The sequence below is a fragment of the Dromiciops gliroides genome, chromosome 4 (assembly GCF_019393635.1).
Source record: "Dromiciops gliroides isolate mDroGli1 chromosome 4, mDroGli1.pri, whole genome shotgun sequence".
Taxonomy (NCBI): domain Eukaryota; kingdom Metazoa; phylum Chordata; class Mammalia; order Microbiotheria; family Microbiotheriidae; genus Dromiciops; species Dromiciops gliroides.
The window spans coordinates 25,654,446-25,681,372 of NC_057864.1; the positions used below are offsets into that span (position 1 = coordinate 25,654,446).

The window sequence follows — 26,927 nt, forward strand, 5'->3', positions numbered from 1 at the left end:
GGTTTGATGGTCTTCAGACCTGGGCTCAAATCCTTTCTCTTGTGTAACCCATTAAGTCACATTCCTTCTCTGGGTCTTAGTGAAATAAGTATGAAGTGCTCTGGATCTGAGGCCAGGCTAGGCTGCTCAATAGCTCTGTGACATCGGGGAAGTCTCTTGTCCCCTCTGGACCACTGTTTCCTCTTCTGAAAAATGAGGGGGTTGAACTGATGTCTTCTAAGACCCCCTTTCAGTTCTTCCTCTCTGTGTTCCTATAGGCCCAAACTGGATGGGGCAAAATGAGCTTTATTCCATTCATTCCGCGTGGGCTTCCTGGAGGAGGTGCTGGTGAAGCTTCAACAGTAGTTGAAGCCTGTATCAGGGAAGTTGATGAGTAAAATGGACTTCCTGGCTCTTTTTGGACCCAGAGATGGATCCCCAACAGAATGCAGGTCATTCAGCTTGAGTTCAAAGCTTTGATTCACACCTCTGCCTTCTGAGGTGCCAGCCTGATTCATTTCTTCACATGTGGAGCTCAACTAGAAAGACTCTGGCAGGGGCAGCTAGGTGGCACAGTGGATGAAGCACCGGCCCTGGATTCAGGAGGAACTGAGTTCAAATTTGGCCTCAGACACTTGACACTTACTAGCCATGTGACCCTGAGCAAGTCACTTAACTCTCATTGCCCCACAAAAAGAAAGAAAGACTGGCAGAGATGCCATAGAAAAGCCTGGCTATGGCCCAGCTCCAGCACCATGTGCAGGGGCTTGAGCCCAACCCTGGAAGCAATAGGGTGGAGAGGCCTAAGCTCCCAGAAGGGCACAGGGGCCTTCTTAGCTCAGGTACGTCTTAAGTGCCTTCTTTGTGCCAGGCAAGAGGCCACCTGGCTAGTGGGTAGGGAGTTGGCCTCAGGGTCAGGAAGACCTGAGTTCAAGTTTCCTCAGAAATATTTTGGCTGGGTGACCCTGGGCAAGTTACTGGAGTCAGTGCCCCAGACCACCCTCGAACACAAAGGTCAGCACCTGCACTGGGAGAGGCGTGTCCTCACCAAATGTTCCCCATGCCAGTGAAATCGCAGCTTCAGTCCTTCTGCCCTATGTGTCTTGGCACTGAGTTAGGGGAATACCAAGGCAAGGATGGAAGAGCCCTGCCCACAAGGAACTTATACTCTGCCTGGAGGAGATGCCATTGACCTTTACAAGTGCGCACGAGATAAATACAGGGAAACATTGTGGTGCGCATTCCAGCAGCTGGAGCCGAGGACAAGCCAAGGTGGTCAGGAACTTCCACAGGGCCAGAATGCGCTGCCATGGGGATTGAGTGAGGCAGGACAGCACTGGGTGGGTGAGTGGGGCTGTGGGCAGGAGCTCAGGTGCTCTCAAATGGGGTAGGACGAGCAATGCTGTTGGAGGCCACTTTGGGACCCGGTAGGCTGGGCACACCTAATCTTAGGCAGACTTCAACTTCATTCCATGAGTGGAAAGACCCCATTTCCTTCATTTCTGTCATCCAAGGCTGGGGTCTGCCACTGGAGCTCAGACCACCTTCATACCCCATGCCCTGGGCCTATCACAGCCTCCCCACCTGACACACAGGAAAGGCAAGGTCTGGCGGAGCAGGGCCCCCAATCAAGATGCCCTGCCCCACACCCCCTCTGCCTCCAAAGACACCTCCCCCCTTACCCAAGCTCCCTCCCTTCCTCTCTGTCCAGATTTGCTAAGCCAGCGTCTCTACTGGGTGGACTCCAAGCTGCATCAGCTCTCCAGCATCGACTTCAATGGTGGTAACCGGAAGGTCCTTATCTTCTCGGTGGACACCCTGAGCCACCCCTTTGGAATTGCAGTGTTTGAGGTAAGCTGAAAAAACCAAATATCAGCACTGGAAGGGAACTTTAGAACATGGAATATCAGAGCTGGGAGGTGACCTAGAACAGGGGATATCTGAGCTGAGAGGGCCCTTGGAACAGGGAATGTCAGAGCTAGAAGGGGACCTAGAACAGGGGATATCAGAGCTGAGAGGGCCCTTGGAACAGGGAATGTCAGAGCTAGAAGGGGACCTAGAACAGGGTGTATCAGAGCTGGGAGAGGGGCCTTAGAACAGGGGATGTCAGAGCTGGGAGGGGCCTTAGAACAGGGGATGTCAGAGGGGCATATTTTTAAGACTTAAGAAAAGTCCATCTCATGTTTTACAGTTTATGTGGTAAGTTTTTGAGCTGTAGTCGCTGTAAGAGTTTCACTGTTCTAAATATTGAGATATATTGGGCTTCCTCCCCCTGAACCACAGATGCTCACATCATAAAGCAGTCAAGCTGTGTTGTGTCTCTCAGAGGGGGCCAGGCTTACCCGGAAGCAGACTGAGGAGATACTAGAAACAAAGATAGAAAATAATTTCCCATCTGTTTTGGGGGAGGGGACTGAAGGGAGGGGAGGGGAGGGGAGGGGAGAAGAGAAGAGCGCCCACACCTGCAAGAGCTGGGAAGGGCCTCTTACAGATGCTGACCTTTGAGTGGAACCTTGAAGAGACAGAAGATTGAGGCAGGTTTGGAGGGCAGCTTGATGATCTATGGCTCCCAGAAGCATCTTCAGTCCTTGCCAGGGTCTGTGATGCCCTGCTCTGGGAGGTCCCATCTATTTCAGGCCTTAGAAGACAGGCCCAGAGACTTGCTGAGCTGAGGGCAAAGGCATTCCCCACCTGTGTCCATTCCTCTGTGTTCAGCTCAGCTGGTCGTAAGCAGACAGGCAGGGCCTTTGGAGACTATAATACAACCACCACCACCAAGCCCTTCACAATCTCTCTCCAGCCTACCTTTCCAGGAAGAAAGAAGACCTTCAAGAACCACAAATGAGCGCTGTTTGTGCTGTATTCCAGCTTTATTTATTGTGTTAATCCTTTCCCAATTACATTTTAATCCAGTTCAGGCTGTGCTCAGGAGTTTTGCAGCTGCTTGAGAGCCAGCAGCAGAGACTTTGCCAGTTCTGGCCTAGAAGATCCCAAAATACCCTTCCAGCGCTATCTCTTCAGTCCTACTTGTGTCTGTGCCTCCATAAAGCTGTGTGTTGGGGCTGAGCTCTTGAGGCTGGACAATCTTTCGTGACTCTAACTATCACAGGCATCCACCGATGGGGGCCTCAAGGCCTGGTGCTGCTTCACAGGCATAGCCTGGGGCCAGAGTGTATTTGCTGCTGGCAGAATGGTCCTGTCTTAGCCCAGGATCAGGAAGCAGTGTTTCTGCCCTCAGCAAAATGGAGGGAGAGGGTGGAAGTGCTATCAAATGTTCAGACTTAGAAAGGGCTTTATCCACATCATCTCCCTGATCCTCAAAGGGCCTGTGAAGTAGGTACTGTGGATGTTATGATCCCCCCTTTTCATGGAATAAGGATCTCAAGACTCATCACCACCCTGGCTGTCCTTCTCTACGTGTATGCTAAATGATCAATATCCTTCCTAAGTATGGTGCCCAGAGCTGAACACAGCATCCCAGATGGGGTCTGATGGGGCAGGGGGCACTGGGACCCATCATCACCTCCCCAGTTCTAGACACAGTGCATTTTCTTTGCCAGTTGCCACATAGCCCTGCTTCTGTAGGAATTAAAATAGAATTTCTCTATCTCTTCCTGCTGAGTTTGGTTGGTTATGCCCAGAAATGCTGTTCATTTCTGTGGCTTTTATTTTATATCCTACAACTTTGGTGAAATTATTGTTTTAATTTATTTTTAGTTAATTCTCTGGGGTTTTCTAAGTACACCATTATATCTACAAAAAGCGATCATTTCGTTTCTTCCACTAAATGACTTTTGGATAATATATTCTAGAATTTTGCCATAAACCTTTGCGGACCCCTCTCTCTTCTCTCTTTTTGAACATCAGGATCCTTACCCTTTTCCAATCCTGCTGCACATTTCCTGCCTGCCATGATTGTCCAGATGTCATGGACAATATCTCAACCATTACACCCACAAAGTATTTTAATCCCTTTTAGTCCCTTTGGGTTAGGCCAGATGACTTGGACTCTTAAAGGGTAGCTGGGTGTACTCCCTACAAGCTCCCTACCTCTCTGGGCTATCAGTTTCCTATTCACCATTTTTATTTTGTTCTGTCCAATCCAAACGTCCTTGTCCTTGGCAGAGAATAATAGACGAAAAAGAAAACTTAAGCAGCTCTATCTTCTTTCCTTAGTCCACTATCATCCACATCATTATTGCTCTTTGGAGAACAAACAGCTGCTTCCTCTCCAGAGAGTCGACCTCCAGGCTCTTTGGGAAGAAACTCAGATCAATCACTCATCTGCTGGTGTTCACTGGTCCTTTTTACTTCTCTCCTCATTGTCATATTTTTCCTCCCTCCAACCTCCTAACACAAAGGTCAAGATGCCTCTTGCTCATCTGTTGAAACCCTTCTTTCTTTTAAAAATGTTTATTCTGAACCTGTGCCTTTTCCCCCTCCCCAGTGAGCCATCCCTTGTAATAGAGAATAAAAAAGAAGGAAAATAAACTAACACAGCGTGTTCCATACCCACTGACCCCACAGCAGAAAAGGGAGAGAATTACATTTTCTCACCTCTTCTTTGGGACAAAGCTTGGTCCTTATAATCACAGCCTTCCGGCTGCTGTTCTTTCCATTTATGTGACTGGAGACATGGTTGTGTTGTTTTCTGGGTTTTTCTAGCTTCACTTTGCATCAGTTCAGATTAGTCTTCCTATTCATAAACTAGGCTGCCTAGGGACAGGTAGGTGGCGCCTTGGTGCACAGAACTCTGGGCCTGGACGCAGGTTTCTGCCTCTAGACATTTAACAGCTGTGTGACACTGGGCAAGTCACTTCACTTTTGTCTGCCTCCTTTTCCTCATCTGGAAAACACTTCACAGGGTAGTTATGAGGATCAAATGCAATAATGTTTGTAAAGAGCTTAACACAGCGCCTGGCACTTAGTGGGGACTTCTACTTCTTTCATTCCAGCCCCTCACCCCATCCCAGGCAGTTTGCTCATAGCTAGAAGTACAGGCAGTAGTCATTGGTCCACTCCCTTCCCAGTTTCACAGAGGACAAAGCTGAGAGCCCAGAGAAGGGAAGGAGCTGGTCCAAGGTCAGTCATCAAGCATTGATTGAGCACCTACTATGTGCTGGGCACTGTGTTAAGTGCTGGGGCTACAAAGAAAGGTAATAAAAGGCTCTCCAGGACCTCCCAGTCACAGGGACAGAGTTGGGGGCAGGATGAGACGAGAGGCTCAGGAAGCCCTTGCTGTGGCTCTTGGGAAGCTTGGGTGGAGACGGTCTGTCTTCCCTACCTGTACCCCACAGGATAAGGTGTTCTGGACAGACCTCGAGAACGAAGCCATCTTCAGCGCCAACCGGCTGAACGGTCTCGAAATCTCTGTCCTGGCCGAGAACCTCAACAACCCTCATGACATCGTCATCTTCCACGAACTGAAGCAGCCGAAAGGTGTGCGGTGGCTCCCCACGGAGGGGTGCCATCCCTCTCCCCCCTCCCCCCTTCCTTGAGCTCCCCTCCCTGCCCCTAGCACCAGCCCACAGATGGATCTCGCTAGCCCTCTGCTAACCCATCTGCAAGATGGGTGTGACGGCCCTTCCGCTGCCCACCCCCCTTGTCGGGCAGCTTGTGACCGTGCAGCCCCACGGAGATAGGAGAGATGGTATTGATAGGCCAGAGCTTCTCCACCCCTTTGACATGATGCCCTTCGAGGATGTGCAGTAATTCGGGACACGTCCTCACAGCTTAGATGAGTTCTTGCTCCGAGAGCACGCTTGTGGGTCAGTGTTTTGAAGCAAATTTCTGTCTGTTGAAGGTGGATCTGATTTTTGGAGGCAGGTAAGTCATGTGGAGCCTCCTCTGGGGAGCAAGGGGTGGCTTATGAATGTCTCATCCCTCCTCTGTAGCCCAGATGGACCAGGCTCGATCTTTACGGGGAAGATCAGGGGCAGTGGGGGGACGTCTCGGGGGAAGTGCATTTCTGCTTGACGTGGGGTGGACGTCCCTAACAACCAGCACAGTCCCCAAGTGGGATGGGCTGCCTGGAGGTGGGGTGGCTTTCTCCTCCTCCAAAGTCTTCATGCAGAGGTTGGGTGGCCATTTGTTGGGGATGGGCTAGTGGGAGTTCTCCTTCAAAGTATGGGTTAACTAGGTGACTAAATATAGTAATGTTTTACCTAGTTGCACATGTAAAACTTATATCTGAGGGGCAGCTAGATGGCGCAGTGGATAGAGCACCGGCCCTGGAGTCAGGAGTACCTGAGTTCAAATCCGGCCTCAGACACTTAATACTTAACTAGCTGTGTGACCCTGGGCAAGTCACTTAACCCCAATTGCCTCACTAAAAAACAAAACAAAACAAAACAAAAACTTATATCTGATTGCTTACTGCCTCAGGAAAGGGGGAGGGAAAGGAGGAAGAGAGGGAGGGATAGAATTTGGAACTCAAAACTTTAAATAAAAATGTTCAGGGGTGGCTAGGTGGCGCAGTGGATAAAGCACTGGCCCTGGGTTCAGGAGGACCTGAGTTCAAATCCAGCCTCAGACACTTGACACTTACTAGCTGTGTGACCCTGGGCACGTCATTTAACCCCAACTGCCTCACCAAAAAAAAGAAAAGTATGGGTTAAGTCAGGTGACCTCTGAAGTCCAGCCCAGCTCGGAGATAACAGCCAGCATTTATATAGAACATTAGGGTTTGCAAAGCCATGTAATGCACTTTCTTGTTAGAGCCTCATAACAGCCCTGGGAGGCAGGTACCATTATCATCCCCATTTTCCAGATGAGGAAACAGGCAGGCAGAGGTGAAGTGAGTTGCCCGGGGTCACAGCTAAAAAGTGCCTGAGGCCCGATTTGAACCCAAATGTCCCTGACTCCAGACCCAGTGCTCTAACCACTGCACCACTGGGCTGCCTTAGAGATTCTGATGCGACTCAAAAGTAATGAGGCATAAACCACAGAATGCTGATACTGGGAGGGGCCTTGGAGATCATCTAGTTTTACAGCTAGGGAAACTGAGGCTCCAAGTCAGGAAATGACCTGCCTACAGTTAGATTTTTTTTTTTTTGGTGATCTGTAAACTGCCTTTCTGGCGAGTTTCCCAAATAACACAATAATATCCTTCATTTATAAGTGAAGGAAGGTCCTTGATCTGGGTGTCAGGAGAGCTGGGTCCTCACCTCAGCCCTGCCGTTCATTTACTGTGGAATCATGGGGAGATCGCTGAGCCTCAGTTTGTTCTTCTCTAAAATGGGAGGTCAGCCTAGTGGGTGGGAGGGTATTCCTTCTGGTTCTGTCCGAAGGTTAGTCTGTGAAAGAGGGGGATGAGGCTGCCTGGGCTCTCAGGGGGTCTGTATCAGAGCCCAAGTGTCCCCTTTTCTCGCCGTGGCTGCAGCTGTTAGACTGGGATTCCCCTCCACCTTTTCTACGAGGGTGCATTGGGGATTGTGTGGAGGAGAGAGGCCAGGGTGGTCAGGGGCCTGGAGCCCCATCATATGGGGCTCAGCTGGAGGAGCTCTGGAGAAGAGAAGACTTGGGGTGGGGGGGCACGTCTTCAGGGATCTGGAGGAAGAAGCATCAACTTGTTCTGTCTGGCCCGGAGGGAGAAACCCAGAACAATGGGTGGGATCTCAAAGAGATGAGCTGAGGTTTGATGTCAGCAAAGAATTCCTCCCAAAGGGAACTTCCCAAAGAAAAGGGGCTTCCCTCAGGATGTGTGGGTCCCCTTCCTTGGAGGTCTTCACCTGAACGGCCATTCGTTGGCCAGATTCCTTTGGAGGGTGGGGCTGGATGCTGTGGCTGTTGGATTCTGGAACAGAGGAAGCCCTGAGATTGGGGCTCATCTCCGGGCATCCTTCCAAGCCCAGTGTCCCCATCTTCTAAATGGGGGCCTGGAGCTGCCCCTCGCCTAGGCCTCACCCTGCTCTCTTCTTCCTCCTCAGCTCCCGACGCCTGTGAGCAGAGCTCCCAGCCCAACGGCGGCTGTGAATACCTGTGCCTTCCTGCCCCCCAGATCTCCATCCACTCCCCCAAGTACACCTGTGCCTGTCCTGACTCCATGTGGCTGGGCCCAGATATGAAGAGGTGCTATCGAGGTGAGAGCTGCCAGGGACAGGGCCTCTCCCCTCCCCTTCCCCATTAGTGCCCCTTGTGTACTGGCTAGAATGGGGTGCCAGATACAGAGCCAGGGGACCTGGTTCACAGACCGTGCTTGTGTGTCCTTGGTCTAATCACTTCCTGCGCTCCTGCTGCTTCCTTGGGAAAATTGGGAAGAACATAATTCTGTTCCTTCCCTTTCATGGGGATTGTGGGGGAAGAATTCTGTAAGCGTCAAGGCTCCGGTAGTCAGGAGTCCCTGTGGCCCCCACTCATGCATAGTCCCAGGTAAGTGAACTGCCTGCCTGACCTAATGATGAGCATTCATTCCCTCAGTAACTCGTGCTGAGTGTCTTCTCTTCCCACAACAGGGAGGGGACAAAGACTGAAAACAACGTGGTCCCTGCCCTCAGGAAGCATATGCTATACTAGGAGAGGGACCAACGTGGCCCCAGATTCATGTAGCAGGAGGTGGAGTGGGGTTGGGCAGGGGACAGAGCCCGACAGAGCACCTGAGGGCAGTTAGAGGAAAGAAGACTAAGCTGAGCCCAGTAGGGGCAGGTTCATGGGGCTGGGGTCCCTGAGATGGACCTGGAGGGGAGAGGTCTTCAGCAGGTGAAAGTGAGGGAAGTGGGCTCTTCCGTCATGGCAGCCTGGGCCGATGCCTGGAGTGGGGAGAGGGTTGGGTCGGTCTGAGGAACAGCTGATAGCCCAGATCAACTCAGATACAGAAAACGTGAAGAGGAGAAGGGAAGGGAAGGAAATAAGCATTTATTAAGTACCTCCTGCATACCAGGCACTTTGTACATATTTTCTCTTTTGGTCAAGCATGCTAAGCAGCTAAAGGTAGAACCAGATGGAGCAAGGCCTTGAGTACCAAGGTCACGCTCCTTTGGATTTAATTACTGTGACCCCTAGAGAGAGATGGGAGGCTGGGGAGGTGGTAGGAAATGCAGCAGGGCAGATGCCAAGATGCCGGGGATGGAGAGATGGTACAGGAAGCATGGCCTGGGACTGGCCCAATACAGAGGATTAGGTCAGCTTGTACGTTTCTTCATTCATTCATTCTACAAGCAACTTATCAGCCAACTTATTAAGTGCCTACTGTATGCCAGGCCCCGTGTTAAGCCCCAAGCTCTGGTCAGCATGGCTGGGCTCAGAGTTAGTGATCCTTGCAGCCAGGGAGAGGAGGGACCCAGGAGCCTGGAGCCTGGGCTGGCCAGGTTGGACAATTGACCCTGTCTCTGCCTTTCTCTCCCACAGCCCCTCCATCTACCTCAACAACGACACTGGCCTCCACCACCATGAGGACCCCTGGCACAAGTCTTTTCACCACTGGCCCCGTCTCCCTCCCAGGCCACGAGAGGAATCAGAGCTCGGGGCCCTCCCCAAGCGAGCCCCCCATCAGCCCATCTCCACCAGGGGTCCCCATGCTGGGAAACAGCAACCACTCACAGCACTGTAAGGACCCCTGTTCTCACTGCCCTGTGGACCAGTTGGGGAGAAGAGAGCTGGGGTCACAGACCCCATGGTGAATGGCCAAGGGCGGGGGGGGGGGTGGCTGGATTGCAGTGATGACACAAGGACCTACCTAAGGGAGAGGGGCAGGGTGGTGCAGTGGGAGGTGTCCTGGCCTTGTCATCAGAAGACCAAGACCTTGTGGGTGTGGCCTTGGGCACAGCCCATTCCTGCTCTGAGCCATACTTTGCTCACCCATAAATGGAAGATCCCCCATAGGATCCACACAGTCTCCTCCTGCTCCCATGTCCTGGGCTCGGTGGCCTTCTGGTTATTAGATTCATACTGATTAGTAATAAGAACAGTTCACATTCCCGTAACCCTGGAAGGTTATCTGATTGAAGCTGAGAAGGGGCAGGGAAGGGCTGGCTAAATCCTCATTGTACAGCTGAGGGAACAGGCTCAGAGACGTTAAGTGATTTACTTCAAGTCACACAGCTAGTAAATGTTTGAGACAGGATTTGCACCCAGGTCTTCCTGACTCCAAGTCTGGTGCTCTTATCATGTCATGCTATACTTCATGCATTATATGTTCTAAGCTCCCTCCCAGCCCTGATATCCCCTGTTCTAAAGCCCCTCCCAGCCCTGACATCCTCTGCTCCATGGCCCTCTGAGCTTTCCTTTTCTCATCTGTCAAATGAAGTCTGCCTCTCCTCCCCTATCCCAGGGTGGCTGTGAGGGGAGAACTGGAAGCTTATAGAAGCTCACCCAACACTCCCTCCCCCTCAGGGTGCCTGGCTGGGCCCCCCAGATATTGATCCCCATCCCCCCCATCTGCCCAGGCCTTGGCCCCAACCCCACCCCCTCCCTGAAAATAAATTCAGAGCTTATTTAAAATGTTGGGCACAGTAATTGTCACCATTAGGAATGTCCTGTCTCGTTAACTAGTAAATGTCTTTTTAATTGAGTTACCTGCCAGGGGAGATTCATTTAAAAGGATAAACCCTCTTGGAAATAATTTTCCACACATCACTGAACCTGTCCACAGCTATGGAGGGAAGGAACGGGAAGGTCCTGGGCTGAGGAGGCCCCATTTGTCTCTGGGAACCCCCTTCCAAGTGCTGCACTAAAGCCCCCACCCCAGGACTCTCAATGTGGGGGGCCCAGCCCCACCATCCATCCTGAGAGTGTATTAGTCTTCCTCTGCCACCAGAGACAGGAACCTTCCCTTGCCCACACCTCGCTGGGTCTGTTTAGCATTACTTCATAGGTATGATGAGCATCATATTTCTTGCCTTCTCAATGAATGGGAGAGGGGGTTGAGGAACAGAGAGAATTTGGAGGGGGCAGCTAGGTGACTCGGGGGATAAAGCACCAGCCCTGAATTTAGGAGGACCTGAGTTCAAATCTGGCCTCAGACATGATACTAGCTGTGTGACCCTGGGTAAGTCACTTAACACTCATTGCACCACACAAAACAAAACAAAACAAAACACACACACAAAAATACAGAGAGAATTTGGAACTAAAAATAAAATAATAATAATAATAATAAACCCAAAACAACAATAACAACCCAAAACAAACAAACAAACAAAACCCCCAAACAACTGACAGTCTGAGTGCACTGCCGGCTTTGATTTGTAACTCCACACCCTGGAGAGGAGGAGCACCCCCCCCTTTCCACAAGAGAGGCTACGGGGTATAGGCAAAGAACATTGGGGTCACTTGCTATATGTCTCTGGCCAAGGCAATTACCCCTCATTACAATTGTAATGATGATACCTGGACCTCCTACTTCCTTGGTTTTATCCACCTTAACGTGCTTTGCGTATGGAAGTTGTTCACAGACAATCATGGGATTTAGAGTCAGAAAGGACCTTGGGGGTCTTCTGGTCCAACCCCTTCATTTTACAGATGAGAAGACTGAGGCCCAAGGGAGGGCAAGTGACTTTCCCAAAATCATGTAGATAGCAATCAGCAGAGCCAGGATTATGACCATTATTATAGTTACTTCAATTTCAAGAGATCTGGGATCTTTTGAGAGCATACCCCCTCTTTTTCTGGCCTGTCCTTGCCTGGTTTGGAGATCAAAACCATATTTGCGGGGCGGCTAGGTGGCGTAGTGGATAAAGCACCGGCCCTGGATTCAGGAGTTCCTGAGTTCAAATCCAGCCTCAGACACTTGACACTTACTAGCTGTGTGACCCTGGGCAAGTCACTTAACCCCATTGCCCCGTAAAAAAAAACAAAACCAAACCATATTTGCTTCCTAACAATGAAATAAAATGGCTTCTTTTTCGATTGGGGGAGGGGGGGCCGTGAGGGTTAAGTGACTTGCCCAGGGTCACACAGCTAGTAATACTAGTGTCAAGTGTCTGAGGCTGGATTTGAACTCAGGTCCTCCTGAATCCAGGGCCAGTGCTTTATCCACTGCACCATCTAGCTGCCCCCTTCTTTTTCTATTTTTGAGAAAATTGTATGATATCGGGGATATTTTTTGTTTTAATTTTCCATGGTATTCTCTTGTGAAATGCATAATGACTTGGTATGTTCCTTAATAGCTCGTTCAGTGCCTCCTGAGATTGGTTTATCTATTTCTTGTCATGCTAATTTGGGTGTTTCATGTTTTTGTAGATGTTTATTTTTATGTTCTCTATAAATTTATTTATTCTGTATTTATACTTATATTTTATAGCTCTTTCTTTTAATGGCATTTTTTTTTGTATGAAGCTATGATTCAGTTGGTGGAGGAAAGTCCACCAATGAAGATCAGCAATTTATCTGTAATTTATAGTCTAAGAGTGATGCCTGGGGTGTTAAGAGAACAAGCGACTTGCCCAAGGTCACACAGCCAGGGTGTGTTAGCAATTAGACCCAGGCCTAACTAATTCTAAGGCTGGCTTTGTAGCCCCTGTCCCAGTTTTCTTTTTTTCTTGGTTGGTCATTGGATTCTGCTCTTGCTTTTGAGGGAATTTGCTAATGGTTTGTCAATCTTATTGGCCTTTTTTTTGACTGATTTTTGTTTTCTTCATCAATCCAATCATTCTTTTAATTTTTGTTTTATTGATTTTGCCTTTTACCGTAATGATTTCCTGTTTGGTTCTTATTAGTGTGCTATTTTGTTCCTTTTCTAATTTACGTAATGCTTAACTCCACTCATAAATTTTCTCTTTCCCTTTCTGGTTTAATAAGCATGGAGGAGGGAAATTTGTCTCTGCATACTGCTTTGGCTATATCCCTTAAATTTGGATATGTAGTATTTATGTTGTCATTATCTTTAATATTATCTATTATTGTTTGCATAATTTGTTTGTTAACCCAGGAATTATTCAACAAATCTTTTTTTTTTCTGTCTGTATCCAAGCCAGGATTTTTGAGAGCAATTTCCTTGTTAATTGCTATCTTTATTGCTTTATAATCTATGAATAATGTTGCAAATTTCTGCCCTTTTGAGTTTAAAATGCATGGAACAGACCTTCCACTGATGCGTACTGTGACCCTCTTCATGTTAGAGTCTGTGTTTTCATGAACTGTTGTAGCCAAAATAAAAATTTCCTTGGGGCTCACGGTGCTGGTGATGAGCCCCTTGGGGCCTAGAAGGCTGGTCTTGGACGGTTTCTCCAGTCTTAGGAGACCTGCCTGCTTTGGGGTTGCAAAAACAAGGCCTCTCAGAGCCCATGGGCTCTCCCAGAACAGGAGAAGGCACTGGAGGGGAGCTCAGGTATAGACACCTTCTCAAGGATGCTCCCAACACAGGCCCAACCATCCATCCCTACCCTATAATCCCTGTAGACAGGCTGCATTTTCTTCTCCCAGTCTGGCTGGGAGTGTTCTCGTTCTTGCTCTCTGTCTCTGTCCCTCCCTCCCTTCCTCCCTCTCTCTCTGTGTCTCTCTATCTCTCTTTCTGTCTCTGTCTCTCTGTCTCTCTCTCTCGGTCTCTGTCTCTCGTCTCTGGGCTAGAAGTGAACTTCTCAGCTTTTAAAATTAATTTTTTTGGCGGGGGGCAATGAGGTCTGAGTCGGGCTTGTATCCCAAAGCCTTCCAATGGGACCTTCACTGGTGCTATGCGTTGGGGAGCCCATCTGGATAGAGGAGGAGCCGGGAGAGCTTTGATATTGAAGATGGACAGAATGGCTTTTGAAATAGAGAGTCAGGGGGCAGCTAGGTGGCGCAGTGGATAGAGCACCGGCTCTGGAGTCAGGAGTACCTGAGTTCAAATCCGGCCTCAGACACTTAACACTTACTAGCTGTGTGACTCTGGGCAAGTCACTTAACCCCCATTGCCCCGCAAAAAAAAAAAAAAAATAGAGATCCTTCAAGTGTGAGAGCTGATGGTCAACATATATAAACCAGAGATTATAGGCTTCTAGATCCAGAGCAGGGAAGATGATAATATAGGGAAGATTATAGGCTTCTAGATCCAGAGCAGGGAAGATGATAATCCATAATCTTCTATCTACCTTAGAAGATGATCTATCGTACACAAATAATCCATATCTGATTGCTTGCTGCCTCAGGGAGGGGCCCGGGAGGGAGGGAAGGAGGGATAGAAATTGGAACTCAAAATTATAAATAAAAATGTTTATTACTTAAAAAAAAGAAAAAGATCATCTAGTCTAACCCCACTCATTTTCCATATGAAGAAAATGACCTAAGGTCACACATCAGAGGCAGGATTTGAACCCAGGTCCTCTGACTCCAGAACCAGAGTAACAAAAAATTGAGAACATGGACACTCCCACCAAGTGCTCATTCAGTATGGGTACCATGTATTATTATACCTATTATGAAGAATACCACAAAAACCCAGGGCAGCTAGGTGGTGCCATAGTGCATAGTGCAATGGCAGGCCTGAAGTTAGGAAGACCTGAGTTCAAATCCAGCCTCAGACACTTACTACCTGTGTGACCTTCTCGGGGTGGACCAGACGGCATCTAAGGTCCCTTCCACTCCAAAGCCAGCCATCTTTCTTTTCTGCTGCTTTTGACAGGGGATGTAGACTGCAGAGAACAGGGTCAGTGTTCCTCTGGGGTCACTAAGAAAATGTGTTTCTGTGTTTTGTAGATGGGACCATGGGTGGCAAGCTGGTCTCAACAGCCACGGCTGCCATCATCGGCATCATCGTCCCTGTGGGTGAGTGGGGCCCCTGAGTCCTCTTCTGTGATTTGGGGAAGAAGAAAAAAGCCTTTATCTTTGAGCCTAAGCAGGGAGGAAGATGTGGAGGGGGGAGGAGATGATGATGGGTCTGTTTGGATGCCTTGACTCTGAGGTGCCCACGGGCATCCACCTGCTCAGGGAGGTGGTGTCAAGGCTTTACCTGGAGGCATAAGGGGATGGGCACCTCTCACGGAATGAGCTTTAAGAGATCTTTAAGCCAGGGGCAGCTAGGTGGCACAGTGGATAGAGCACTGGCCCTGGATTCAGGAGGACCTGAGTTCAAATTCAGTCTCAGACTCTACACTTACTAGCTGTGTGACCCTGGGCAAGTCACTTAACCCCAGTTGCCTCACCAAAAAGAGAGAGAGAGAGAGAGAGAGAGAGAGAGAGAGAGAGAGAGAGAGAGAGGGAGGGAGGGAGGGAGGGAGGGAGGGAGGGAGGGAGAGACCTTTAAGCCGAAGCCAGATGCCCCCTTGTGGGGAATGTTGGGGGGGGTCCAAGGTCTGTGACCCTAGGGCCGAGGTGGGAGCCTGGGCTGAGATGTCCTCTCTCTCCACTAATCCACACCCACACAGGGGTCATCGCCTTGCTGGGCATGAGCGGCTACCTGATTTGGAGGAACTGGAAGAGGAAGAACACAAAAAGCATGAACTTCGACAACCCTGTGTACAGGAAGACGACAGAGGAAGAGGATGAGGATGAGATTCACATCGGGAGGACGGCCCAGATTGGGCACGTCTACCCTGCAGTGAGTGTCCTCGGGGAGCACTGGGGGGGGGCCTCTCTCGTGGGCCTAGCCTGCTCCCCTCCCTCCTCCCTGCCCTTACTCCTCTCTTCCTCCCTCCGCCTCTTTCTGTCTCTCCCTCCTTCCCGCCCTCTGCCCTGCCTTCTCTTCTTCCTCTTATCCCTTCCCCTCTTCTATCTTCCCCTTCCTCCCATTCTCTCCCTCTTTTCATCCATCCTTGTCTCATCCCTTCCCACTTCTCAATGAATCTAATTATTAGAAGGGTTTTCATTATCACTGACTCACCAAATTTGAGAATTGAAAGAGATTCCATTGGCCATCCAGTCGAGCCCAGACCCCAAGATTCCCCACAACAGTATGAAGGAATGAATGAAAAACACATTTATTACATTCTTGCTATGTAATACAAGAAGAAAGGGCTGATGGTCCCTGTTCTCAAGGAGACCATGCAGATGGGGGGAGGTCAGCTGCCCCCTCCCATGGTCCTTGGGATGTAGCAGCCAAGCAGATGGTCCAGAGTCTTCCTTATTGTTCTTTCCATTAATAAGACCATATCCATTTCTGAGACTGGACCATTTGAATGTGCCAAGGACTCTGGTGGTTTTCAGTAGCTGAGTCAGCTGAGGAGGTCCCTGGGGGTGAGGCAGCATTGTTGTATCTGTCTCCTTGGGCTAAGGGACTACAAAGCTTTGGCTTGAACTCCTCCCAGGGGCGGGAGCCCAGCACCTCAGGAGGGCAGCCCCGGCCTGTTCGGGACAGTTGTCATTGCTAGGAAGTGTTTCCTCCCACCAGGCCTCAGCTGGCCTCTTCCCAACTCTGCCCGTGTTGTTCCTGGTTCCAGGGCATTCAGAAGAAAGCTCATTCTTCATCCAGGTGCCCTGTATCTGAGCAGTCGGTGGTGTATCTTTCCTACTTATCTCCTTATCTGCTCCCTGCTCAGCACCCCCACTTCTAGCCCATCTGAGATGTCGTGTATAGTTGCCAGTTCCCTTTGTTGCCTCAGTTTCCCTCTTTTGGCCAAGCTTCAGTTTGACTGATGGTCCCCCATTAACAATCACTCAGCCGTTCCAAAGTCACCTAAATATAAGACATAAGATGGGCAGGAGAGGCTCTTTCAGATGCTCCACCCAAATATAGGCAAGCTGGGTCCCTATCACTTCCCCGGGCCTCTGAGAGTACTCTGTGTGACTTGGGCAAGGCATTCCCCATTCCCGGGCCTCAGTTACCTTATCTGTGAAATGAGGGGATCACACTCTTAGGGGGAAGGACGCTGGCCTTCCTCTGCCTCACTCTCACTCTGTTTTGGTCTCCCTAGCGTGTGGCACTGAGCCTTGAAGATGACGGATTGCCATGAGGAGGAGCGCCCCTCCGTGCCTGACAACATCAAACACATGCACTGGACTCTTTCTGGACACTGGATGGATGGATGGATGGATGGATGGACGGATGGATGGACGGACGGATGTGTTTCTTCGCCTGCGGTTATGCGTGCGTGTGTGCGTGTGAACGAGGGAGCGAGAGTGCGCGTCTGTGTGCGTGCTTGTGATTCTTTTTTCAAATTTATGTTGCAGAAAGGTAACCACAAAGTTATAATGACCTGCAGACATCCAAAGGATGTGAGAGTTTTGTATGTATAATGTTTTATACGCGTCTTACCTGGCTGCACTAGCCATAAGGAAGAGCAGAGCAGCCCCTGCTGAGCAACTAACGTGACGGATGGAGCCAGACCCCACCACCAGGACAGGGGCTGGCCCGCCGTTCTAAAATTATATTTATAGAGGGTGTTTAGGGGGGTTTTGTAAATAAAATGAAGACGCTTTGTGGCTATCCATCAACATAAGTTAAAAAACAGAACAAACCCATGAGCCCCTTCATGTCCTCCCCACCCCCCTACACCCCATCTAGAATATTTATTAACATATTTCGCAGAAAAGAGCTGTAAATAATTTAGAGGTGAGAGTATTTATTTTGGGGTACGTGTGGCTCGCTGTGTATAGACTGGGGGCCGTCAGAAGGAACAGACCTTCACGGACGTTGAAATAAGAACAGTCTGGCTGAAAAGCCCCAAGGTCACATCGCTCAACAAGGAGGGTCCGGGATGGCTTTGGAGGCACTTGGAGAAATGCGGCTGGAGCTGCTGACGGAGCTCAGACATCCGGTGGAAGAGCAGGAGGGTCCCCTTCACTTCTGCTCCATCTCCAAAGGGCAAAGCTGGCCAGAGCTCCGTCACCAGTGGACAAGACAGCAGCATGGAGAACCTTCCCTGGGTTGGACTTCCGTTCCTAAGGCCAGTGCGCTCTTTTGTTCAATGCTGGAAATACCTGGAGGCCCCTGAGCCAGAGCTGGAGCCCGAGAGTGTCGTCTGGGTCTGTAAAACAAGGTCTCCGGTAGAGAAGATTAGGGGATCTCTGAGGCCTCTCCTAGCCCTGATTTTGTGTTCTAGGCCCCTCCCAGGCCTGACCTTCCCTGCTCTGAATTCCGTTCTCTATCCCAAAGGCCTTTGCACCCTGGACATTTTATATTTTAATACTCTGTGTTCTGATTCGCCGGTTGGCAGGGTCGGTGCCCTTGTCTGGTCCCTTTATTATCTCCCAGGCCCCTAGTGCAGCTGATCAGGTGTTATTTCCAGTCTTACAGAAGAGGAAACCTGGCAGCCCTCAGCCGAGAGCCAGATAGCCAGTCGATCCACAAGCACTGAGTAAGTGCCAAGCACTGTCCAGTCACTGGGCGTACAGATACAAAAAGAGACAGCCCTGCCCTCGATGGGCTTACATTCTAGTCCGTCTCAGAGCTTTAACAAGTGACATTTGGGTCCTTTTGAGGTGGAGAACTCTGGAGCCAATGTCCCATGGGGAGTGGGGTTGTGATTTTCCTTCTGGCCCTTGTTCCAGGGGACTGATCCGTTCATCCCAAGGCCCCCTGCAGGCTGTTGGGTGTGCTCTTCTCCATCGGGCACTGGAGTCCTCCCAGGCCAGAGGCCTGGTGCAGCGGTGTCCATCTACCCTGCTATGATCAACTTGTGGCCTGTTGGAGCTCAGGAAGGCATCCAGCCCTCCACTGGGGGTGGGGGTGGGGGTGGGGTAGGATGTCCCTGAAGGAGAGAACCAAGGAATGACTAAAGGAGAGCCTGACTGGAAATCGGGAAGAGCCCTGGATATGCAGGAGGACTTGAGTTCAAATTCCGCTTCCGACACTACCTGTGTGAGCCTCAGTTATACTCTCTGTGAATTGAGGAGAGGGGCCGATGATTCATAGTCTCCAGAGCTAGAAGGAATCTCAGAGGCCAGCTGGTCCAACATTCTTATTTTACAGAGAAGGAAACTGAGGCCCTGAGGAGAGGTTAAGTGACTTACATGTGAGGCTGTAGATCTAGAAGCTGTAGGGAAACAAATGCCCTTCTCGAAGAGCTGGTACAGTGGAGAGAATGCTTGAAGAGCCATGTTCAAATTCAACTGCTAAATGAGATAATATTTGTAAAGCACTTAGCACAGCTCCTGGCACATAGTAGGTGCCTAATAAATACTTGTTCCTTTCTTTCTTCCTCACTAGCTGTGTGACCCTGGACAAACCAGTATCCCTATCCAAGCCTCAGTTTCCTCCAGTGTAAGATGGCGGTAACAACAGAACTCCTTTCCCCCTCCCCCCCAGGGATGATGTGAGGCTCAGTGAGCACCTTTGCATACCTTGAAACCCTCTAAAGTGGTCAGCCATTATTTCCTAGATGGAGGAACTGAGGCACAGGTTAAGTGGCATGCCCATGGCCACACAGCTCATAGAGCTGAGACTCCAACCCAGGGACTACATTGGTAGAGGGAAGTCCCAGGGGAGGGAACTCCCTCCACCAGTGAAGATCAGCACCTTCTGTTCAATTCTGTTGCCTTAGGGAGTGGCCAGGCTGTGTCAGGGCAGGATTTGAACCCTGACCTTTCCTAGTTCCCAAGCTGGCTGTCCACTCCACTCCCCTGATGCCTCTCCAAACCCAGGATTTCTGCCACCCCAAGGCAGTGGAGAGAATGAGACGTGACCCATGGGCGCTGGCTTCTCATCTTTTCCTCTCTGCCTTTTTTTTGGGGGGGGGCAGGGAGAAAAAATGTTCAAGGGTAAAAATGGTTCCTTCCCCTAATCTAGTTCAGACCCAAGAAACTCTTTTCTGATCCTTGTTAGGGGCAACAAGAGAGGTCATAACCATTGTCAAGATCATTTCTGAGAAACAAATAAATGGCTCATTGTTTATTCCCAGGTCTGACATCCCCGCACAGGGAAGTGTGTGGGTTACAGCTTTGTAAATAAGTGGGGTGAGTCTGAATTTCTGTGTCTACAAATATATAAGGTATAGGTCACTTTCTTGGTAGAAACCCAACCTAACCCACGGGGGCTTATTATTCTCTTTGTGAGCAACCTAGCCCCTTCACTGCCCTGCCTATGGGATGGACTTTTCTTGACCCTTTCCCTGCTCAGCTCCAGCTCCTGCTCACACCAGTCACCCACTGAACCCATTGACCGCACCATGGAAGGGCTGGCATCCACTATTGCCATGTTCCCTTCATATACCTGGGAAAGGACAATGCCATTCACTGGTGGCCCTAGATTGTTCTGAAGCAAGGCTTGTTGAACCTAGAACACCCAGTCATGTCCTGCTAGGATGGGCCTAGCTCCTTTCTCTGGGGACCATGCAGTCATCGTCTTGGCTGTGGGACAGAAACACAAAGGTTTGTGCTTGGCGAGAGGGGGACTTGGCAGCTATGTAAGACAATTAGAGCTTCTTTACAATACACCCTACTTGAATTTGCCCTTTATCCCCAGCAAAACATCCGAGGTCAATAGTAAAAAAAAAAAGAAAAGAGAGAGAGAAAGAGCTTCTGCTGTGTACTTTAGAACCCGGAACATAGATGAAAGACCCTTAAAGTTCTTCTAAGCCAAGCCCCTCAGTTGACTCGAGAAGAAAGGGAGGAGCAACCTAGGTGGTAATAACCCTAAAATCAAGGACCTGGGTTTGAATCCTGCTCTCAGTACTGGTTTTCTGACCATGAATGGGTTATTCTCTAAACCTCAGTCTCCTTGTCAGTGAACAGCATTGGACTTAGAGCTTTAAGGTGGCCTCTTCTGGATCTTAGGTATTCTCAATGTTGTCCCTTCCTTGGCTGCACCATCCTCCTCTAGCCAACATGTTAACCCTTCCCTTTCCTTAGAGATCCATGTCTTTATTGGGAATTTTGGGCAATGCCTGACCTCCCACGCATGATACCAGCTGACATGGCAAATCAAGATAGATGGGGAGAGTCAGAGTTATGTTGATTCAACCAAAAAAGCCAGAATTTCCCTTGTTCAGGGTTCTGACTAGTTGTCAAATGCTCCTTTCTAACTATTTCTCTATCCTCACCTTCTAGCATACATTGTAAGCACCTTTTGACCTTTCATGCTCAGGGCCTTGGCTCAAGGAAAGATGCCCAAATTGCACCCCCCAGAACTGGGTGGATGGAATCCTGGTGTGATCCAGAGTTAGACTCAGTTCCCCCAAATTTGTAGACATCCTAGAGTCTGCCAAAAGAGAGAGACATGGAGGAAAGACCTCTGAAATTGGAAGACTTGGGTTCAAATCCCTTTGATGTTTAGTACACGGGATCATGAGAATGCCATTTAAATTCTTTGGGCCTCCTCACTTTCTTTATCCATAAAATGAAAGGATTACATGGTCCTTGAGGCATCTTCTAACCATGTTCTATCCACAGTGTCTTGTAGATGTCCTAGCTGGTGCTCTGTCTGGAGCAATGTCCATCCCTGACCTTCCACTGTGTAGACATCTCAGTGTTCAATCAAGAGCTGTGTCTACACTGTTGGAAGCAGGAGAGGTCCTCACCATTTTTCATATCCATAGATCCAAATTCTTTGACACAGACAAGAACAATTCAAGTGACTGGATGAGAGGGTGGGGCATGTTTTCATGTCAATATTGTGTCTCCCTGCAATTCTTTCTTGAGTATGAAGAAGAAAATGGAGGCTCTATTGCATCATCTGAAGACAGGCCCCAATCATCATATTCCATGAAGATCAGTGAACCCACAATCCTCTTATAGCATAGCAATGAGTCAGGCATAATAAGAGAGTTCCCCAAGTAAATCATTCCCTTTTCACCATCACTGCATGAAGGTAGAGTATCTGAAGTAAGGCATTCATTGTATGTTTAGCCTTAGGGGCCTTTGGAGGCCAGAGGCCCTCCAAAGAGGGGACAGACAGATCTGCTTTGGGTTTCCAGTCCTTGTCCTAAATCAAGGAAGCCCTCTGTCCTCTCAGGCCATTCACCATGTGCATGGCCCAGGATCAGCAGGAAACCATTTTGTACCCATCATTTGACATCAAAAAGAAAGAAAAAAAACACACCTGTAAATATGTTTGGAGATGGAAAGGTTTTGATACTTTTTTTTTTACAAAAAAAAAAAGACAAGAGAAAACACAAACATGTACAGACATGTTTTATCAAACAAAAACAAAACAAAAATAAATGTTGTTTCCTTCAAATTGTTGTAAATTTCATGCCCGGTCCTGGTTTGAAAACACCATTATCTTGTAAAGAAAATCATGAGTCATCGAACAACAACAAAAAAGCATTTTTGTTATGCTCTGATGTGGTTTTGTTTGTTTGTTTTGCTTTTCTTTTTAAAAAAGACCCCAGTATTGCCCATCACGTCAGGCTTCGTTAGCATGTTGTTTAACACTAACTGTTTCTACCCCCCTCCTCCGGTTACCTCCAGCTCTGTTCACATCCCTGCTCAGTGCCTTTTCCATTTCAGTTTCTAGCTCATGGGCTGAGGGACTGAGGAGGGGTGGGGGAATCTGCTGCATTTCTTTTGCTGGACTGACATAGATGTGGGGGAACTGAAAACCAAATGAGGTCATTTGTAAAACAGTGCACTGTTTCTACAATTCAGATTAAACTCATTTTTTTTTAATCTGGGAGAATCGTGCCCTTGTGGTCTTTTAATACACAATATGCAGTACTAGTCAACCAAAAGACTTGACTGAGCACCTCTGACATGCCAGCGACTGTGTTGGGGACCAGAAATACAGAGCCAACAATGAAACTGGTCTTGCCTTCAAGGAGCTTACATTCTACTGGGAGAGACACAAACACCTACAATAAGCTATAGAAAAATACAAGGTAATGCCAGGGAGTCATTCTAACCTGGGGTCCATGACAAACCTATGGATAGATTTCAGGGAGTCTGTGAACTTGGATGGGGAAAATTCCATCTTTATTTTCACTGACTTTTGGGTTCCTTTGTAGTCCTTTGGATTTTATTTCATGTATTTAAAAACATGATTCTGAGAAGGGGCCCATAGGTTTCACTATTCTGATCACCAAAGGGGTGCAGGACACAGAAACAGAACCCTTGGGTTACCATATGGGGGGATCAGGAAAGGCTTACTTTGTATATTTACAGCCCCAGTGCCTTCAGTATTTTATACATTGATTTATGGATTCATAGCTCTAGCCCAAATCCCTCACGGAACAGATGAGGACACTGAGGCTGGGTGCAGAATTGAAGAGCTAGGGTAGAATTTGAATCCAGTTCTTCCTGGCTCCAAGCCCAACATTCTCTCTGACCACTTCTAGTTCAAGAATCTCAGGATTGGAAGGGACCACAGTGGTCATCCATTCTCTGCTTGAAGACCTCCAGAGAAGGGAATGCATTATTCTTTGAGGCAGCACCTCCATTTTTGGACAGCTCCATTTGTTAGCGAGTTGTTCCTGACAGAGCTTCAATCTGCTCCTCTAGTTGTTCCTCACTATTCCTAGTCCTGAAACTAAGCAAAGTCTAATCCCTCTATTGAATGATGACCATTCAAATAATTGAAGATAGTTCTCATGTGTCTTGTCTTCCCACTCCACACCCCGCCCCCCAACCTTCTCCAGGCTAACCATCAATCCACATATGACATAGAACTTCCTCATACTCATTGCCATCTGGGCAATCTAGTCTATTCATGACCTTTCTAAAATGTGATGTCCACAACTAAGGGCAGTACTTCAGATGGGATATGATCGGGGTTGTTGGGAAGGAGGAAAGTTTAGATAAAACAGTCCTTCCCCTCATGGAGCTTAGAGTCTAGAAGAATAAGGAGACATACTACTACTACCAATACTATTCCTTAGTATATGTCAGCTGAGTACATAACCACCAATGCTGCCTAACATGAGTAAGAGCGTGCTAGTGCTTGGACAATCAGAAAATGAAATGGGCCACCTTGTTAGGAAGTCTGTTTTCTGTCACCAGGGGTGGTCAAACGAAGGCTGGATAGTCACTTGTTAGGGATATTTTAGAGGACATTCATGCCCTCTAAATCTAGGCACAAAGTGAGACTAAATGTTCTCACGGTCATGGGCTCCTAGATCTATGGTTGGAAGGGACCTAACAGGTCATCTAGTCTGACTCTTTTATTTTGCAGATAAGAAAATTGAATCTTTTGGAGGCCAAGGAACTTGTCCAAGGTCACACAAGTCTTAAGCATCAGAGATGGAATTTGAACTCAGGCCCTATGATTCTAAAGTGAACACTCTTTCCGCTGCCTCCCAGAGTTGAACCAGCTCTAGGGTATCATAATTCTATGCTTTGCAGATGCCAGCTTGGTTTAGCATTTATTAAGCACTTAATGTTTTTAAGGAACTGTAGTCATTACCGAGAATACAATTCTCAGCTAAGATCCTGACCTGGCATCAAGATGTCTGTAGGCAAATGGAGGTAAGGAAGGGGGAGGAGGAGAAAAGATATGTTCACAGACAACTCTTACAAAAGGGAGATGATGGCCCATGCAAAACAAAAGTAGGAGAAATTTCAGAAGGAGGAAATTGTGGGTCTTGGAGGATGGGGGGGAGGCACAGAGAGGAGGCACTTTTAGGAAGGGGATTGGGGAAAAGGTGGCACCCAAAAAACATTTCCCTCACAAACCTGGGGCACCCTCCCTGAAAAATACTTACAGTGTCCATGGGAAAAGTGGGCAAAAGTTGAAGGCATAGTGAAGCATACATAAAGAGAACCCATTTAGCCAAGGCAATTCATGTCTCCAATATTGGCCATCTCAGGATCCTTTTTCTCCTCATGGAGTTTTCATAGAACTCACCTCTTGATTTTCTGGGCTGGTTCTCCTCTGAAACCACAGTTGGCTCTCTTCTCTGGTCCCAGAAGCTGCCTCTTTTCTCTAATCATTGGGTTTTTAAAATTTCTCCATGAATAGAGAGTGTGTTTCTCTGCTGAATGTGTATCAACTATGCCCAGACTCTATTGAACTGATTAACTAACTACTGAGTAGAGTGTCTCTGATTGGGCAAATAACTCTGGTGGTAGACACAATAGCTAATGGAGAGAAAGGAGAAAAAACAATCCCTCCTCCCCGGTCTCTGGTGTAGGTACAGTGGTCACCCCACACAAGCTGCTCCTAGTACAAGGACAAGCTGGTGAGCTCAGTCTCTTGAGAGTCCAGTCATCATCTTGCCAATCAAAGAAAACTTCATTCATCATAAAGGGATAATGTGTATTAACACCTGTGAACTCTGTTTACACATCCATACCTCAACACATTAGTTATCTGTCCTTTGCCTTCTGTGTCTATATCAAATGGGAGCGGGGCTAGGAATTGATTGGTCAGAGACCGATGAGCCCCAATATAATACTTCAAAAATGCCTTCAATTATAGTATTCCTATTGGGACCTATAAACTTGATTTTATTGAATATCAACAGATTGTAATGTAGTAGAAATAGCCTGGGCTCTGGAGTCGAGAGCTGAGTTCAAATCCTGCCTCTTAATCCCTAAATGACCTTAGGCAAGTCATTGAGCATCTTGGGGCCTCAGCTACCTTATCTGCAAAATGAGGGAGTTGGTTTCTGAGGTCCCTCCCCGCCTTAGTTCTAAGAGCCTATTGTGGGGCAGCTAGGTGGTACATTGGATAAAGCACCAGCCCTGGATTCAGGGGAACCTGAGTTCAAATCCAGCCTCAGACACTTCACATTTATTAGCTGTGTGACCCTGGGTGAGTCATTACCCATTAACCCTCATTGCCCCCCCCCAAAGAGCCTATTGTTCAGATCACAGAATCAGAAAGAACCCTCAGGTCAGCAGGACCCCACCAGCTGAAGGGAGTCCACTTCTGACCTGTCACAAACAATCAGGAGACATTTCATTCTAGGACTAACTTTGCCACTTATAAGTGTTAGCGACTGCCAGCAAGTTGCTTTTCCACTTCTTCCCTCAGTTTCCCCATCTAGAAAAACAAGGGGTTGCACTGGTCAATCCCTAGGGATTCCTTGCATCGCTAACATTCTGTAAAAGTCAGGCAGTCCAGTGGTGCATCGGATAGAGTCTAGGCCAGGAGTGAGGAAGACCTGAGTTCAGATCCAGCTGTGCAAATCACTTCACCTCTGCTTGCCTCAGTTTCTTCAACTACAAAATGAGGATAATAGGGGCAGCTAGGTGGCACAGTGGATAGAGCACCGGCCCTGGAGTCAGGAGTACCTGAGTTCAAATCCAGCCTCGGACACTTAACACTTACTAGCTGTGTGACCCTGGGCAAGTCACTTTATCCAATTGCCTCACCAAAAAAAAAAAAAAAGAAAGAAAGAAATGAGGATAATAAAAGCACTTACCTCCCAGGGTTGTTGTGAGAACAAAATGAAATATTTGTAAAGTGCTTAGCACCATTCCTGGCACCTAATAGGTGCCTAATAAATGCTTGTTTCATCTGCCTAACAGTCCTCTTGTCAATCTAAGCATTTAAAGGGCCTGGTACATACAGCCTCAGGAACCTCAGAGTAACCATGTCTTTTAGGTGTTGAAAGAGGTTAGACTAGGAATCACAGCAGGACTTTGACCAACAGTCCTAAATGATTTGGCTCCAGAGCTGGTGGTGAAGAAAGCATCCTCACACCCCCAGAATGAGGGAGCTCCTGAGCTTCTCTGAAGAAAGCCAAGAATTCCAAGAGGCCAAGCTAAGAAAGGGGTACATGCTAGACCTGCAGAACAGTTGGCAAAGGCTGGGGGATGGGAGATGGAATGCTGAGTTTGGGGAACCTCAAGGAGGCTGGTTGGGGGGAAGGTGGTATGTGTTGAGTGTGAGGAATCTTCTTGGGTGAAAACACCACTTTGCTTTACCAAGGTGATATTGCTCAAAGTTCTAGTTGTGAAAGTTGCTGGTGAAGCTTGGGGGGGTGGGTGTGTGTCTTTAAGAAATGGCTCTTGGGGCAGCTAGGTAGCACAGTGGATAGAGCATTGGCCCCGGATTCAGGAGGACCTGAGTTCGAATCCAGACTCAGACACTTGATACTAGCTGTGTGACCCTGGGCAAGTCACTTAACCCTCATTGCCCCACAAAAAGAAAGAAAGAAAGAAGAAAGAAAGAAAGAAAGAAAGAAAGAAAGAAAGAAAGAAAGAAAGAAAGAAAGAAAGAAAGAAAGGAAGAAAGAAAGAAAGAAAGAAAGAAAGAAAGAAAGAAAGAAAGAAAGAAAGAAAGA

General features: G+C 48.3%; 1 protein-coding gene across 5 annotated transcripts in view; it reads left to right on the forward strand.

Moving 5' to 3' along the window:
- The window catches only part of LRP8 (LDL receptor related protein 8), a 130,355-nt gene extending 108,578 nt beyond the window's left edge, over window positions 1–21,777 (forward strand). For all 5 annotated transcript variants that reach the window (XM_044002475.1, XM_044002476.1, XM_044002473.1 and 2 more), the window contains 7 exons: window positions 1,691–1,830; window positions 5,277–5,418; window positions 7,908–8,060; window positions 9,325–9,522; window positions 14,587–14,655; window positions 15,255–15,427; window positions 16,740–21,777. In XM_044002475.1, coding sequence (XP_043858410.1) covers window positions 1,691–1,830; window positions 5,277–5,418; window positions 7,908–8,060; window positions 9,325–9,522; window positions 14,587–14,655; window positions 15,255–15,427; window positions 16,740–16,778 — 914 coding nt within the window. In that variant the 3' untranslated portion in view covers window positions 16,779–21,777. The remainder of the gene's footprint in view (window positions 1–1,690; window positions 1,831–5,276; window positions 5,419–7,907; window positions 8,061–9,324; window positions 9,523–14,586; window positions 14,656–15,254; window positions 15,428–16,739) is intronic.
- The last annotated feature ends 5,150 nt before the right edge of the window (window positions 21,778–26,927 follow it).